General features: G+C 51.3%; 1 protein-coding gene across 2 annotated transcripts; it reads left to right on the plus strand.

The window, feature by feature from the left end:
- Positions 1 to 1,004: 1,004 nt before the first annotated feature.
- Positions 1,005 to 13,505, plus strand: UNC5CL (unc-5 family C-terminal like). Of its 2 annotated transcripts, none has more exons than XM_079146666.1 (9): positions 1,005 to 1,402; positions 5,121 to 5,565; positions 6,032 to 6,332; positions 7,081 to 7,343; positions 7,854 to 7,955; positions 8,182 to 8,245; positions 9,101 to 9,201; positions 9,334 to 9,447; positions 10,812 to 10,950. In XM_079146666.1, exons 2-8 carry the CDS (start codon positions 5,181 to 5,183, stop codon positions 9,438 to 9,440), a joined length of 1,323 nt encoding a protein of 440 aa, XP_079002792.1. In that variant the 5' UTR covers positions 1,005 to 1,402; positions 5,121 to 5,180; the 3' UTR covers positions 9,441 to 9,447; positions 10,812 to 10,950. The 2 variants fall into 2 exon arrangements, with proteins under 2 accessions (XP_079002792.1, XP_079002791.1); XM_079146665.1 differs by having other exon boundaries at positions 1,010 to 1,402; positions 8,178 to 8,245; positions 10,812 to 13,505.
- The last annotated feature ends 482 nt before the right edge of the window (positions 13,506 to 13,987 follow it).

The raw sequence follows: 13,987 nt of genomic DNA on the forward strand, positions 1-13,987 counted from the left end.
GGTAAAGAGAACACACACACACACACACACACACACACACACACACACACACAGGGTTGGGATACTATTCAGCCCTAAAAAAGCAGAAATCCTATCATTTGCATCTCATGAATTAAGTTAGGCACAAAAGATAGATACCATGTAATAGCACTCACATGCAGAATCTAAAACAGTTGCTCTCATAGAAGTCGAGAGCAGAAAAGGGGAAGCTACTTGTTTTCCACAGGAAACGATATTGCAGGAGTTTACCATAGTTCCTTAGGGAGGAGGCCAAACCGTGGCGATAACAGTTGCTATTTATTGAGCACCCATTCTGTGATGGGTGCTTTTCATTTACTATTTCAAAAATGATAACTGTTACCCTATGCAAGATAGATATCAGTATCTCATTTGACAGACCAGGGAATTGAGGCTGAGAGGGGTTAAGGATTGCCCAGGATTACATAGCCATTACATTGGTCACCTGGGATCCAAAATGCATCCTCTTCCTTCTCTGCTAGCCATTCATTCAACAAGTCTTTATGGAACACCCCCTTACATCAGTATGCACCGGGAGCTGGGGAGGCAGCAGAGAACAGATGGGGGCGTTTTCATTCTAGTGATGCCATCTCTCCTGGCCAGAGCTCCTAAGGGCTCAGGCTGGCAAACAGTCCCAAAGTTCAGCTCTCTCCCAAGGGGCAGTGCCCCTGCTAACTCTTGAGTGCAAGGAGTGGAACCAGCACTGGGTAAGGAGCACATTCTAACACCACCAGCAACTTGTGGGTCGGTAGCTCTCCCAGTACATCAGCATTTTTTCCTGTGCAGGAAGTAGGTGGACTATACGCTGTCAAAGCTCTCTGGACCTGTTACATTGGCATCGCCTTCAGCTTCTTACAGCATCGAGTCTCAAGCCCAATCCAGACTTCCGGAGAGTCATAACCTGCATTTTAACAAGATCCTCTAGGTGATTCATGCACACAGTGTAATTTGAGAAGCTTTGGTGAAGTCTCCTTTCTCTTACCTTCTCCCATTTTAATAACCTCTGGCTGGGGCACTCGCTCACCAACAGGGGGCGCTGTTGGGCGGGGTTTCAAGGTGCAGCGCCTGTACCCAGGTGTCTCCCTCCCTTTCTCCTCCCTTCTGGACCTAGACTGTTAGCTAAGTTGACTAACTTCTGGGATCCTCGACTCCTGCCCTGGCTCGGTTGGACTTCACCAATAGAAAAGGAAACTCTTCCCCACTCCTTACGGAGGGCGGGAGGCAGGAGTCTGCCAGGAAGCACTAGGCCACTCCTACCTGATTCTCCGCCCACCTCCACTTGTAGTCTGGCCTGGCCGACCAGGCTGGCAGACCTTTCTATTTCTGAGAAGGAACTACTATTCCGGGACAAGGCAGCAGCCTCTGAGAGGAATTAGACAGTAAAGTGAGTACCAGGAGGTGGGTGGGCACTGCAGTGAGGTCACCTGGGCTCAGGAGAGGGGCCAGGACAGAGTGTGGGGACCTTCTGTGGGAGAAGGAGAGGGAAATGCAACTTGGGGAAGGGCCACTGCTGATGGGTACTGATGGGCTGTTCTGTGCACTGTAGAAATGTATGTATTGCTCATGAACGCTGTCTGTGACTTAGCTGCAGACTCAGACATTCCAGCGCTTTTGTGTCCTGCAATAAAAATGGAGATCTGTCAGATGTTGGGAGGCACAGTGAGAACAATGAGGGGAAGGGTTGACTTTAACAGGTATGAGCAGCACTTTGCTGCAGGACTCTGGATCTTTGTGCTGGAGAAAGCAACCGCCTAGGGACAGGTGATGGCGGGATTCTAAAGGACCATCATTTTAGGGAACTGCTATCCAGGATGATCTGGGGTCCCGGGCAAGACAAACTGGAGAAATGGGTAAGAAGGAGTCCAGGTATGGAGTTGGGAGGCTCCAATCCACACTTGAATGACTATAGTGCCACAGATTCTATTCAGCAAAACTAGGACCCTTTGCCCTCCCGGGGCAAGTGGGAAGATAGAGTGAGGGTCAAGGCAGTTCTCAGGCTGGGGCCCCAGGGCTGAGTTGGGGGAGGAGTTAACCTGCCAGGTAAATGAATGGTCTCCTCTTGAGAGGCCCCTGTGGCTTTGGGAGTGGTACATACCAGCTGCTCTGGGTTGGGAGGCTGGGTCAGGGGACATCACTGCACCACCCAGTGGGGTGGAGAGGATTTGGACTCTGGTCCTGGGAGGCCCCAAGAAGGTTGTTGCTGTACAAATGGAGTGCGTCCCCTCCTTCCCTTCCCACTAGCTGGCTGGTCCCCTACTACTAGTGCCCCGCTGGGCAGGAGGTGACAGGCATCGCTCTTTGGAATCCAGGGTGTGCCTTTAGTTCCTTCGATTTCTTTTTACTCTATTTTTGTTTCTTTCTTGTCCAACTTCATTCCCTCAAGAGGAGGAAAGAAAGGCCTGGGACCAAAGGATGGGTGGGGAGGGTGAGGGGTGTTTCTGAAAGTCCTTTTCATCTCTGTGCATCCTTCCTTTCTGTCTTCAGTTGTTGCTTGATAATCCCCATCCATCCTTATCCATGCAATGAGATCCAAATAGCACCGACTCTTTAAGGAGCAAATGAGATGAGCCGTGGAGAGTGTAGCTCCATAAGCGATAGCTATTATCAGGGTCACGCTTAACAATGTCATTGTGGAAGAGCCAAGGAAGGGCTGGAACCTGAGGAGGAGCTTGCTGCTCTGACCCACCTTCCCCCCAGGTGCGGGGCACTGTCAGCTCACCTGCGTCCCCTGTGTGCCCTGCAGGCAGCCTGGCTGAAGAAGCCTGGCGCCATGACTGCAGGGTTGGGTTTTAAGGCAAAGGGGGCAACACACACCTTCCTTCCGGTCCACATCTTCAGGGAGGAAGCAGGGTAACAGGCCCTGCCATGGTCTTCCACCCCGAGGACATGAGCAGCTTCTGCCCTGTCTGGAAGGGGCTAGGAAGGGGGCTTAGTTTTCCCGGGGAAGGAAAGAAGGTTGGCAAAGCCTCAGCTCCAGGTGGGTGGTATGAGAGAAGGAACAGGAGGAATGGAATTAACCAGAGGGGACTCTGAGGACTCGGAAGGAGGACATTGTGCCTCACAGATCTCAACTGCCAAGTGAATGACTTCCACTCCCTCAGCAGCTCCTTGAGCGCTGAATAAGATGTTGTCTTTGACAGGACCGAACTTCCCACAGTGCCTGATACACAGCCGGTCCTCAGGAAGACTCATTTGGGAAAGCTGCCCGCGGCAGCATATAATCAAGAGCTACTCAGGATGGTGGGATGGCGGTGGAGAGAGATTGCAGTGAGGGAAGAGACTGCCAAGGGATGGCTGGTGACCAGGAGAGGTTCTATGGAACAGGAGGGATCCAGGGGACCCAAGGCAGGTGGGGAGAAGTGGAAACAATGGGAAGCTAAATGAACCCCGTCCCACAGCGTGTGGGGGTGTTGGAGATCAGGGGGCTTGAGGAGGGGAGATAGGTGGGGATGGAGGTGGATCTAGAAGGAGCTGGCTTTTGTACTGGAGGCTGCTGGGATGTCTCCTGTGTGACCTGCCTGGGAACCAGGTGGGCAGCAGTGAGTGAGTGTTTTTGCTCAGCCTCATTCCAGCCTCACTGAAGGCCCCACCTTTGTTTTTCTTTCTGCTTCTTCCACTTTTAACTTTTGTAACTCATGATATATGGTGTGTTTCCCTGTGAGCCACTGTGGACTTTCTGGCAGAAGGAGGGGCACAGAGAAACAGACACAGTGCTCTTCACCCACAAATGATGTCACATGACCTCACCCCATCCTCATGATCTCCTGGGAGATTTCAAGTGACTTTGAAAAAGAATGATAAAGTTTATATAAAAATACATGTTTGGTGCAATGCATAGTCCTTGTTTACATCTTCCACCCTCTCAATTTGCCATGGCTTTTAGTTGGGACCAGGGGGAATAGTTTGGGGGTGTATCCTTCCAGACCTGCACTAGGACAGCAGTTCCTAGTACATATGGCCACTGAGCACTTGAGCTACAGAAGTCCCAGCTGAGATGTGCCCGAAGGGTGAAATACACACGGAGTTCACAGACTTGGTGTGGAAAAACAATGGAAGATATCTCAATAATCAACTGATATTGACATCAATAATCAATTTATATCAATTGCCTGCTGAAATAATATTTTGAATGAATTGGGTTAAATAAAAATAGTATTAATTTTTCTTATTCCTTCTACTTCTTTAATGGGGCCACCAGAACACTTAAAATTACATGTTTGGCTTGCATTGTATTTTTATTGCACACGATTACTCCAGATCTTTCTCTACACATTTCTATTTACACACACACACCCATAAACCCATATCTATACTGTATACACCTATCTTTTTGCAGTACTGAACCCAGGCCTCTCATATGCTAAGCACGCACTCTACCACTGGGCCACACCCCCCAGCCTATTTTTTTTTTTTTTTAACATTGATGAGATCAAAGGATGCCTATCTATGTCTTGTTTTTCTTCCGATTAAGATTTTGCTATATCAGCTCTTGTAGATCAAGGTATCAGCTCTTGTAGATCAAGGTAGATTTCCTCTCTCTCTCTCTCTCTCTCTCTCTCTCTCTCTCTCTCTCTCTGGTGCTAGGTATTGAACTGAAGGCCTCACACATGCTAGGTAAGCTCTCAACCACTGAGTTACATCCCCAGCCCACCACCTTTTAAATTTTATTTTGAGACAGGGTCATGCTAAGTTGTTGAGGCTGTTTCTGAACTTGTGATACTTCGTGCCTCAGCCTCCTGAGTTGCTAGTATTGCAGGTGTGTACCACCACACCTGGCCAAGGCAGATATTTTGTCAGGTGAAGAAACTGAAGTATACTAATCAATATGATAAGCACACACAGCCACCGTGGCCTACATGGCATTTGAACTCATTGTCCAAATGCACATTCTTTCTGCCTCAGAGTTGACCTTGATGCACTAGGTCATGAGGAGTTTGACAGGGGGCGGTGTGGGAGGAGAGGGAGGAGAGGTGAAGGTCTGTGACAGGAACTGATCCGACAGGTGTGCTGGAATGAAGACTTCTTGCTCCTTCACTGCAGCCACATGGAAGCCAAGTCTTGAGCTCTGCAACTTCAATAGCCCTAACCCTTTTCTCCTCCAGGCCCTTGGCCTTGGCTGGCACCAGGTACAGGAGAGGCAGCAGCATCTAGTGACCAGGCGGATGTGCCCCCAGGAGAGTTCCTTCCAACCCTCCCAGTTCCTACTGCTCATAGCGATCCCAGTGGCAAGTGCTCTCCTCCTGGTTCAGTGCCTTCGCTGGTACTGTCCTAGGTGGCTGCTGGGGACCTGTGTGAAGCCAGATGGGCCAGAAGAGCCAGTGTCCCAGTCCACCCCACTACCAGAATATGAGGCTCCAGGGCAGTGCCCACCAGCCACACTGCCAGAGATAGCTGCTTTCTACCAGGAACTGCACACGCCCACCCATGGCCAGACCATCATCCGCCAGCTGATGAACAAACTCTTGGTGTTTTCGGCTCGAGAGGTGGATCACCGTGGCGGCTGCCTGATGCTCCAGGATACAGGCATTTCCCTGCACATCCCTCCAGGTAGCTGCTCCCAGCCTCCTCCTTGGCACACAGTTGTTCGAACTGTGCATCAGGACACTGCATCGAAGGGCACTGTTCACACATCTTTTTAATTTTGAAAATTGTTTTTCTAGTATAACCTTATTGAATCCAAAGACAGACATATTACCTCTCTTTTGTGACAACTTCCTGGCAGGTGGAAGTAGAGTGCCTTGTTCTAGTGACAGTATGCATTGACAATTCACAGATAAAAGGAAGAGCATGGTTTGCAAATCCACACAAGGCCCTGCGTGGGTTAGAAGCAGCCCTGGAAGGAAGGGTGGTGACTGGCTCATGGCAGGGTCTTGTTCGCAGTTCATACTGCCCTCCGGGCCCTGCTGGCACCCTCTCCTGGGCTGCTGCCCACCTCCTCTCTCACTCTGCCTGACCTCTTTCTGGGGTAGGGGTGCCTGCCTACCAGACCCACCTCCACTCTCCATCTCCCCAGGTGCCGTGGCTGTGGGCCGCCAGGAGCGGGTATCCTTGATTCTGGTGTGGGACCTGTCAGATGCCCCATCGCTGTCCAGATCTCAGGGGCTGGTGAGCCCTGTGGTGGCATGTGGCCCCCATGGAGCCTCCTTTCTGCAGCCCTGCACCCTCACGTTCAAGCACTGTGCCCAGCAGCCCAGCCATGCCCGCACCTACAGCAGCAACACCTCCCTGCTGGACGCCAAGGCCTGGAGGCCCCTGGGCAGGCCAGGGGCTCACGCATCCCTGGATGAATGTCGCATCCTCCTCTCCCACTTCAGGTAGGCACCTGCCCATTGGCCTGCCATCCTGCGCCCACGTCTCTGACATGCTTTCCTGACCCTTCTATCTGTCTGCCTCATCCTCATCTCTGTATAGATCTGCCCCTCTATCTATCCAGGATGGTCTGCAAATCCCTGGTTCCCCTGTGTCCCTCTCTGGGCCTCTGTCCTGATGTCTGTGGCATCTTGCTTCTTTCCAACACTGCCCAGGGCTGTGCCTCCCACTGCTGTCTCTCTGTCTGCCTGGAAGTGTCTGGAAGGGGTCTGTTCCATTCCTTCTGCTGTCTCTACAGCTCTGTCTACCTTGTGCCTCTGTCCAGGACTGTCTCCAAACTATTGAGGGCAGCTTGTCCCTTGCAGTTTCAACTTCTGTTTGTCCTCCATCTCTGTGACCTTCTAGGATTGTTAAGGCTTCTGTTTCCCCAGGTCCTTGCCACCTGGTCGATGAGAAAAGGGCTATCCATGGAACCCCTCACAAGCATGGGGATCCTGAGCACACCTTCCCTCTCTCCCCTGCCAGAGAATACTCACTGGCTTTCCTCTGCACTCAGCGATGGGCACCATGACACATTCACTTTTTGACCCTTCTAGCCAGCCCACCCCTCTCCAGGTCCTCTCCATAGGTCCCTCTGGAGTGCTCTCTGCATCTCCTTGGGGATCTGCACCCGGCCCTTCAGGTGCCAGGAGCCTGGTGGTGAACACACTGGGGTCCTCCCGCTCCGGTCTCTGCCGCCATCTTCCTCTGCAGCCTCTACACCTGTGTGCTGGAGGCGCCTGTCAGGCAGGCTGCCCGCAAATGGCTGCAGCTGGCCGTGTTCTGCTCGCCACTGGTGCCGGGACAGTCCCACCTGCAGCTGCGAGTCTACTTCCTGAACAACACGCCCTGCGCCCTGCAGTGGGCTGTGACCAACGAGCAGCCCCACGGTGGGCGTCTGCGCGGGCCTTGCCAGCTCTTTGACTTCACCGGGGCCAGAGGGGACCAGTGCCTGAAGCTCAAGTACATTTCTGAGGGTGAGGCAGGTGGGGCCCGGGGACTGGGAAGCAGGGAGCCCTGTGAGAAAGAGGGGTTCGTGGCCTCCCCCTAGGCTGGGAATCTGGGGACCCTGTTTCTTTCCTGGACTCCTGGGCCTGTGGCACTCAGCCCTTGCCACCCAGTCAGGACAGGGTGATGCCAAGTGGGAGGTGGACGGTGTTATACCCTGAAGGAATGGAGTAGGGAAGGTGGAGGCTTTATTGCCCTCTGCTGGAGCTGGGATGAGGGAGGGCCCGTCTTTCCTTGGGCCCTCTTGCCCTTATGCTGGTGCTGTGTGGTTGTGGGCAGGGCACACCGTGCATCGTACGTTGCTGCTTCTGGGGCTGGAGTGGGGGAGGGAGCATGTGATAAAGCAAGGCCACTTAGATTTCCTGCCCTGGAGATTTCCATCCGCTGAGACCCTCCTGACTTTACTCTTCCCTCAGCTTCCTAAAGACTTGTGGAAGGCCCCACCTTCTGAGCCCCTCTGTCCTCTGTGCCCTCCCCAGGTTGGGAGAATGTGGATGACAGCAGTAGCCAACTAGTTCCCCATCTCCACATCTGGCATGGAAAGTGCCCCTTCCGCTCCTTCTGCTTCCGGAGGAAAGCAGGTAGTCGGGGAGCCCTGAACCCACCTTCTGCTCCCACCCCCCAACAACCCCGCTACTCTGCAGCCCCACACTGGGCTGTGCACACAGACTTTCTCTTCAAGTGAGCAGATCTTTGCAGTGTCTGCTTCTGCTTTGCCAGAGCCCAGAGTCCCTTTGACTTCTCCTGCCCTCTTATCCCGTCTTTTCCTCTCACATCTGCCACTTTCTACCTTCTCTTTTTAGTCAGTGAGAATGAGGACTGCTCAGCATCAACCAATGAGATCATTGTCACCATGCACACCTTCCAGGATGTGAGTTGCAACAGGGGCAGAAGAAGGGTAGGGCCTGTGGAAAGTCCTGGGCCAGGTGGGCCAGGGGTCTGGCACCCGCTGAGTATGGTCCTAATCACATAATCAAGTAGATGTAGGCACCGTTTTCCATAGAACAGACATCTCAGCTCTTTGAGGAACTTAAACCATTTGGCCTCAAGTTACCCTCCATCCCTGACTTCCTTGTCTATCAGTGGATGAATCCAGTAGTGGGCTCAAAGAACCAGACCTTAGATTAGCCCTTCTCCCACCTCAGGGGGCTGGGGCAGCAAGGAGACATGGTTTCTTTAGGCTGCCTACATCTGAGCAACGATGCTTGGTATCTTCAGAGGGAGAGTGACCAGGAAGGGGGTCTGGAGTAGGTGGGATGGGAGTTAGTTTCTCCTTCCATCTCACAGCCTCAAGGGACTATATGAAGAAATCAGGTTGAGAGTCTTTGGGGAACCATAGTGGCATCTTAGTGGAAGGTAGGCAGATGCCCCGATGCTGTCACTTGGGAGAAAAGTTGGGATGGAGGGAAGGGGGCACCAGTGCCTGGGTTTGGTATCTCTCCACCCCATGCCTACATCTAGGATTTCTCATGGTAGCTTAGGATGCACCCTGTGTGGGTCTCCATGATCCAGTTCCCAAAGAACTGTGGTAAACTTGAGGTTGAATAGGGGGTTCTGGGGTCATGGAAGTAGAAGGAAAAGGGTGGGGTGGGGTGTCATCTCCTGGTAAAGAGGCTCTGGGTCACAGGCTGAATGAGAGGCACAGAAATGGGGGTAGGCCTCAGCTTCTCCCTGGGGGAATGTTTCATAACCCCTCAGTGTACTCATTGCCCCTCTGTGGACTCAGGGCTTGGAAACCAAGTACATGGAGATCCTCAGATTCCAGGCGTCAGAGGAGGAGTCCTGGGCAGCGCCACCCCCTGCCTCCCAGCGGCCCCTGTGCAACAGGTGAGGTGAGGGGTGACTGTGCTGCTGCCCGGGGGACCCCTGGGATTCCTGCCCCAGCACCCACAGGGCAAGTCAGTGTTTGGGGGTCTCTTTGATCCTTCCCTCCAAGAACACCCTTTCCCCCTGGCTCAGGCTGCCCCCGGAGCTCTTTGAGCAGCTGCAGATGCTGCTGGAGCCAAATAGCATCACAGGCAATGACTGGCGCCGGCTGGCCTCCCACCTGGGGCTGTGTGGCATGAAAATCCGGTAAGAAGGGTGAGGTCTTTGGATGGAAGTGGAGGCTGGGCTGGGGTAGGGGGTCCTCAGTACACCCTGGGACCTGGACCACAGATAAGGGGATGACTTAAAAGATGACAGTGGCTATTCCCTACCCGATTCTCTATAGAAGGGCGGCTCTTTCTATTGATCACTATCTCCTCAGTACCTGGAGTAACACCTGGCTCTTAGTAGGTGCACAATAAATGAGCTAACAATCACTTATCATGCAAGTCACCAGATGCTCATGATCACCAACAAATTACAGGACAATATGTGTAAAGCATGTGGCTAGCCACCTGGCACGTGTTCACTCAGTAACTCGCAGCTGTGGTGGCCGTGAGCCACAGTCCCTGTCAAGGAACTCAAAGAAATTAGTAGAACAATCCTGATCCAGGTCCCAGAACCCAGGCTGTAAATGCAGCAGTCAGGGAAGGCTTCACCCAGGGGGTGGGGCTAGAGCTGGACCTTGAAAACAGTGGCTTTAAATACCAGCCATTTATTTAAGCATTTATATCAAGACCCACTATGTCCTGCTAGCACTGGGATACAAGAATGACAGGTTCCAGCTCTCAGGAGCTCATATCCTATGTAGTGAAGGATACAGAGAGCTTAAAAATAAAGGCAAGTGATCTTTGTGCCTTCTTGTATATATCTAAGGTTGCACACCTCACTGGGAAGACAAAATAGCTGAAGCAAGAAGAGTGAGCTATGGTCAGTGGGAACCTGGAATTAGGGCTTTAGGGAGAAGGGATGGGAAGAGGAGAGCGCCATTGTCTCAAGGGAGCCGCAGAAGTGGTTGTGGGTGTGGTGTGTACAGGTGGGACAGGGAGAGGCCCAGGAAGAGTTTCAGGGTGGGAGGAGGGGAGGGTGGGTCAGAAAGGCAGGGCTTTAGTGGGAACACTGGCTTTAGTGAGCAGAAGACTCTGGAAGGTTTTTGAACAGCACAGGAACATGATAAAAGCCATGGTCGAGCAGATGTTTCCTTACTGGTGGGCAGAATGTTGTGGCCTGGGAGGGAGAGAAAGAGGGAGCCATTAGGAGCCTGGGTGAGGCAGGAGTGTGTTTGGGGTGGGGAAGGTGAAGGCAATCACAGAACATCAGAGCTGAAAGCAAACTCCGAGGTCCTTCATCCAAGCAGCTGAGGCCCAGAGACTAGAACCGGGGAGTTAACCTCTGAGCCAGGACAATCTGACGTTTTAAAATCCTGGGGCCTCAGGCCACCCAAGTCCCCTGAACCCCAGGGACAGCAGGAGGAGACCCAGAGCTAGGGCAGGGAGGAGGAGGGATGTCGCTGTTGTGCCTGGAGGAGAGGGGGAGTCCCTCCCCAGCTCGCTCCTCCCGCTGTGGGCTAGGTTCCTGTCCTGCCAGCGGAGCCCCGCCGCCGCCATCCTGGAGCTGTTTGAGGAGCAGAATGGCAGCCTGCAGGAGTTGCACGACCTCATGACCGCCATGGAGCGGCTGGACTGCGCCTCTGTCATCCAGAACTACCTGAGCGAGACACCCAGGGGCAGCCCGGCCCCGGCCCGTGGGGGCGCCCGGGAGAACCAGGGCCTGGAGCTGGACGAGAAGCTCTGAGCGCCCGTTCCCGAGGGCAGGGGACGCCGGGGATGTGTTTCTCTGCCCAGGAAGGAAATGGCAGCTGCTACTCGATATGCCTGGAGTCCTCTTCAGAAGCCGCAGTCCATGCTCAAGTCAACCCAGAATGTCGGAGCGCTCTCGCTGGCGGCCGCATCCAGACAGCCCCCGCACCCAAGGACTTTGTTCTGCGTGCAGGTCCTCTCTTGGGCGGCAGGGGGCGCAGGAGCCCAGGAGATGACCACAGTCGGCCAGCCTCTGGAAGCTATTTCACAGACCAATCGACTGCCAGGTGGCCCATGGGCACCGCGTGGCGACTTGTTCAGCCTACAAGCGTTCACTGAGCACTTAGTAAGGCCCAACACTGGGCTGGGGCCTTGACGAGTACTGTGGTATCTGAGGTGAGGCCTGGAACCTTGATGGGCACACAGTTCCCTTGCAGGAATCAAGATGACCTTCACATGAGCTGAGGGCAAACGCTAAGATAGCAGGTACCTGTGGTTAGGTGGCGTGGTGGTCTCCTATGAACTGTGCTTTGCTTCAGGAGTCAAGAAGGAAGGGACCTTGAGTATGGCCCTGGGACAAGGAGAAGACACATGGAGGATGTTGGGAGAGATCTTCAGTTGGGTTTAGGGGAAGAGCTCACCTGTGCACAGCAGGAGCCAAGAGCAAGCATAGAGGGCTGGAGGCACTAAGGAGCTGCCCGGCTGGGCATGAGGGAGGGTGGCAGAAGAGTTCTAGAGCTGGGCAGTCACATCTGCGCTCCATGGTCTCTACTCGCTTCTTTTGTCTCTTCGTGTTCCAGCTCATGCCTGTCTTCCCCTCTCACCAGTCCTCTCTCATAAAGCATTCAAGCCGAGAAGAAGCCATAAGATTAACATTCTTGCCCAGTCTTTATATCTCTTCACCTCCAACTGTGTGAGTTTTAAGTCTCTGACTTCAGTTTTTTTTTTTTGCCTCCGTTTCCTGCGGTTGTTCCATCTCTGAATCTACTCGCTGACTGCCATAGCATCTTTTGTCTCTACCCAGTTACTGTGTCCTGTCTTCGTGGGTTTCTTTCTGTATCTGAAATCCTCAGTCATTCCCCTCAGGCAAGTGTCTCCAAACCAGTGTTATGTATCCAAGGTTATTGGAAGAGACTGGGCTACTCTGGAATGAATGGGATATTTCCCCCATGAAACAAGACCCAGATTAGGGTCAGAAAACAAAGAAAGAAGTTGAAGAACACCCCACTCAATCAGCGAATACTTATTTAGCAAATACTATGTGTTAGACACTGTATACAAAAGAGATGGATAGGCTGGGCCCTGACAGGAGAACAGAGGGACTTGACTCAATTCTAGCAATGCTTTTGTTTGCAAACAGGTGTTGTTAATTTGTTTAAGGGAAGGCAGTCTCTCTGGCAACACTAACAATTTGCTTCTATATTTAATTAAAAATATTAACGCTTTTTTATGATGAATGATATTGTATAGTAAAATATGAAAATTGCCTTTTTACAAAAGCAGACACATAGACCAGTGAAACAGAATGGAAGACAGAGACATACCCGGGGACAGTCATCTGATCCTTGACAAAGATGCCAAAAACACATTGGGGCAAAGACAGCCTTTTTATCAAATTGTGCTGGGAAAACTGATGATCCATATGTAGAAAAATGAGGAGACTAGACCTTAATCTCTCACCTTGAACAAAAGCCAACTCAAAATGAATCAAAGACCTAGGACTTAGACCAGAAACTATGCAACTCCTAGGAGGAAATGTAGGGTCAACATTCTAACATAAAGGTGCACAGGCAATGACTTCATAGGATCCCTAAAACTCAGGAAATAATATCAAGAGCTCATAAATAAGATGGCATTAAATTAAAAAGCTTCTGCACAGCAAAGGAAATAAGTAATGATGTGAAGACAGAATCTAAAGAATGGGAGAAAATCTTCACTAGCTACTCTTCTGACAGTTGATTAACATTCAGAAGCTATAAAGAACTAAATAAAACTTAACACCAAAAACAAAACAAAACAAACATCCCAATTTTAAAAAGGGGCAAATTAACCAAATAGATACTTATCAAAAGAATAAATACAAATGGCCAACACATATGTGAAAAAATGTTCATCATTAGCAATTAGAAAAATGCAAATCAAAATTACACTGAGATTTCATCTCACTCCAGTTAGCATGGCAACCATCAAGAATACAAACAATAATAAATGCTGGAGAAGATGTGGAGAAGAAGGAACACTTTTTTGGGGGAGGGGTGCTGGGGATTAAACTCAGGAGCACTTTACCACTAAACCACATCTCCAGACCTTTTTATTTTGAGACAGGGTCTCACTAAGTTGCTTAGGGCTTTGCTCCATTGCTGAGGCTGACCTTGAACTTGCAGTCCTCCTGCCTCAGCGTCCTGAGTTGCTGGAATTATAGGCATGTGCCACCTTGACTGACTGAGAAAAACTTTTACATTGTTGGAGGGAAATCAGTATGGAAATCAGTATGGAGGTTCTCAAAGACTAGGAATAGAACCACCATATGACCCAGCTATACCACTTCTTGGTTTTTGTCCTAAAGGATTAGCATACTATAGTGATCCATGCATACCCATGTTTATAGCAGAACAATTCACAATAGCCAAACTAGGGAACTAGCTGAGGTGTCTGTCAGTGGGTAAATGGTTAAAGAAAATGTGGTATCTGAAGGATATGGAAAACAGCAACTCCCAGGGAGAAAGGAGGATAATGGGTCCCAGGTGGGGGTGGGGCAAACATGGGCTCTGGACTTTCACCATTTCTCAGCAACAGTGAGCTTTGAACAATCACAACATCTTCCCTTGACTTGGGCTTTGAACTTGCACAACTTTTCCCCCTAACTGCCGACCTATGCTTTCTGCTATGACTCAAGTTTCATTTAAAGCCTATAAACATCAGACCCCTCTTATAACCAGTTGCTCTTT

Source organism: Sciurus vulgaris (assembly GCF_902686455.1).
Source record: "Sciurus vulgaris genome assembly, chromosome: 7".
NCBI lineage: Eukaryota > Metazoa > Chordata > Mammalia > Rodentia > Sciuridae > Sciurus > Sciurus vulgaris.

Excerpts from the sequence above, each read along its gene's own strand:
- UNC5CL (XM_079146665.1), top strand. The coding sequence starts at position 5,181 with ATGTGCCCCCAGGAGAGTTCCTTCCAACCCTCCCAGTTCCTACTGCTC. Across the intron at positions 8,246-9,100 it reads CCATGCACACCTTCCAGGAT|GGCTTGGAAACCAAGTACAT; the intron begins GTGAGTTGCAAC and ends CTGTGGACTCAG. Across the intron at positions 9,448-10,811 it reads CTGTGTGGCATGAAAATCCG|GTTCCTGTCCTGCCAGCGGA; the intron begins GTAAGAAGGGTG and ends GCTGTGGGCTAG.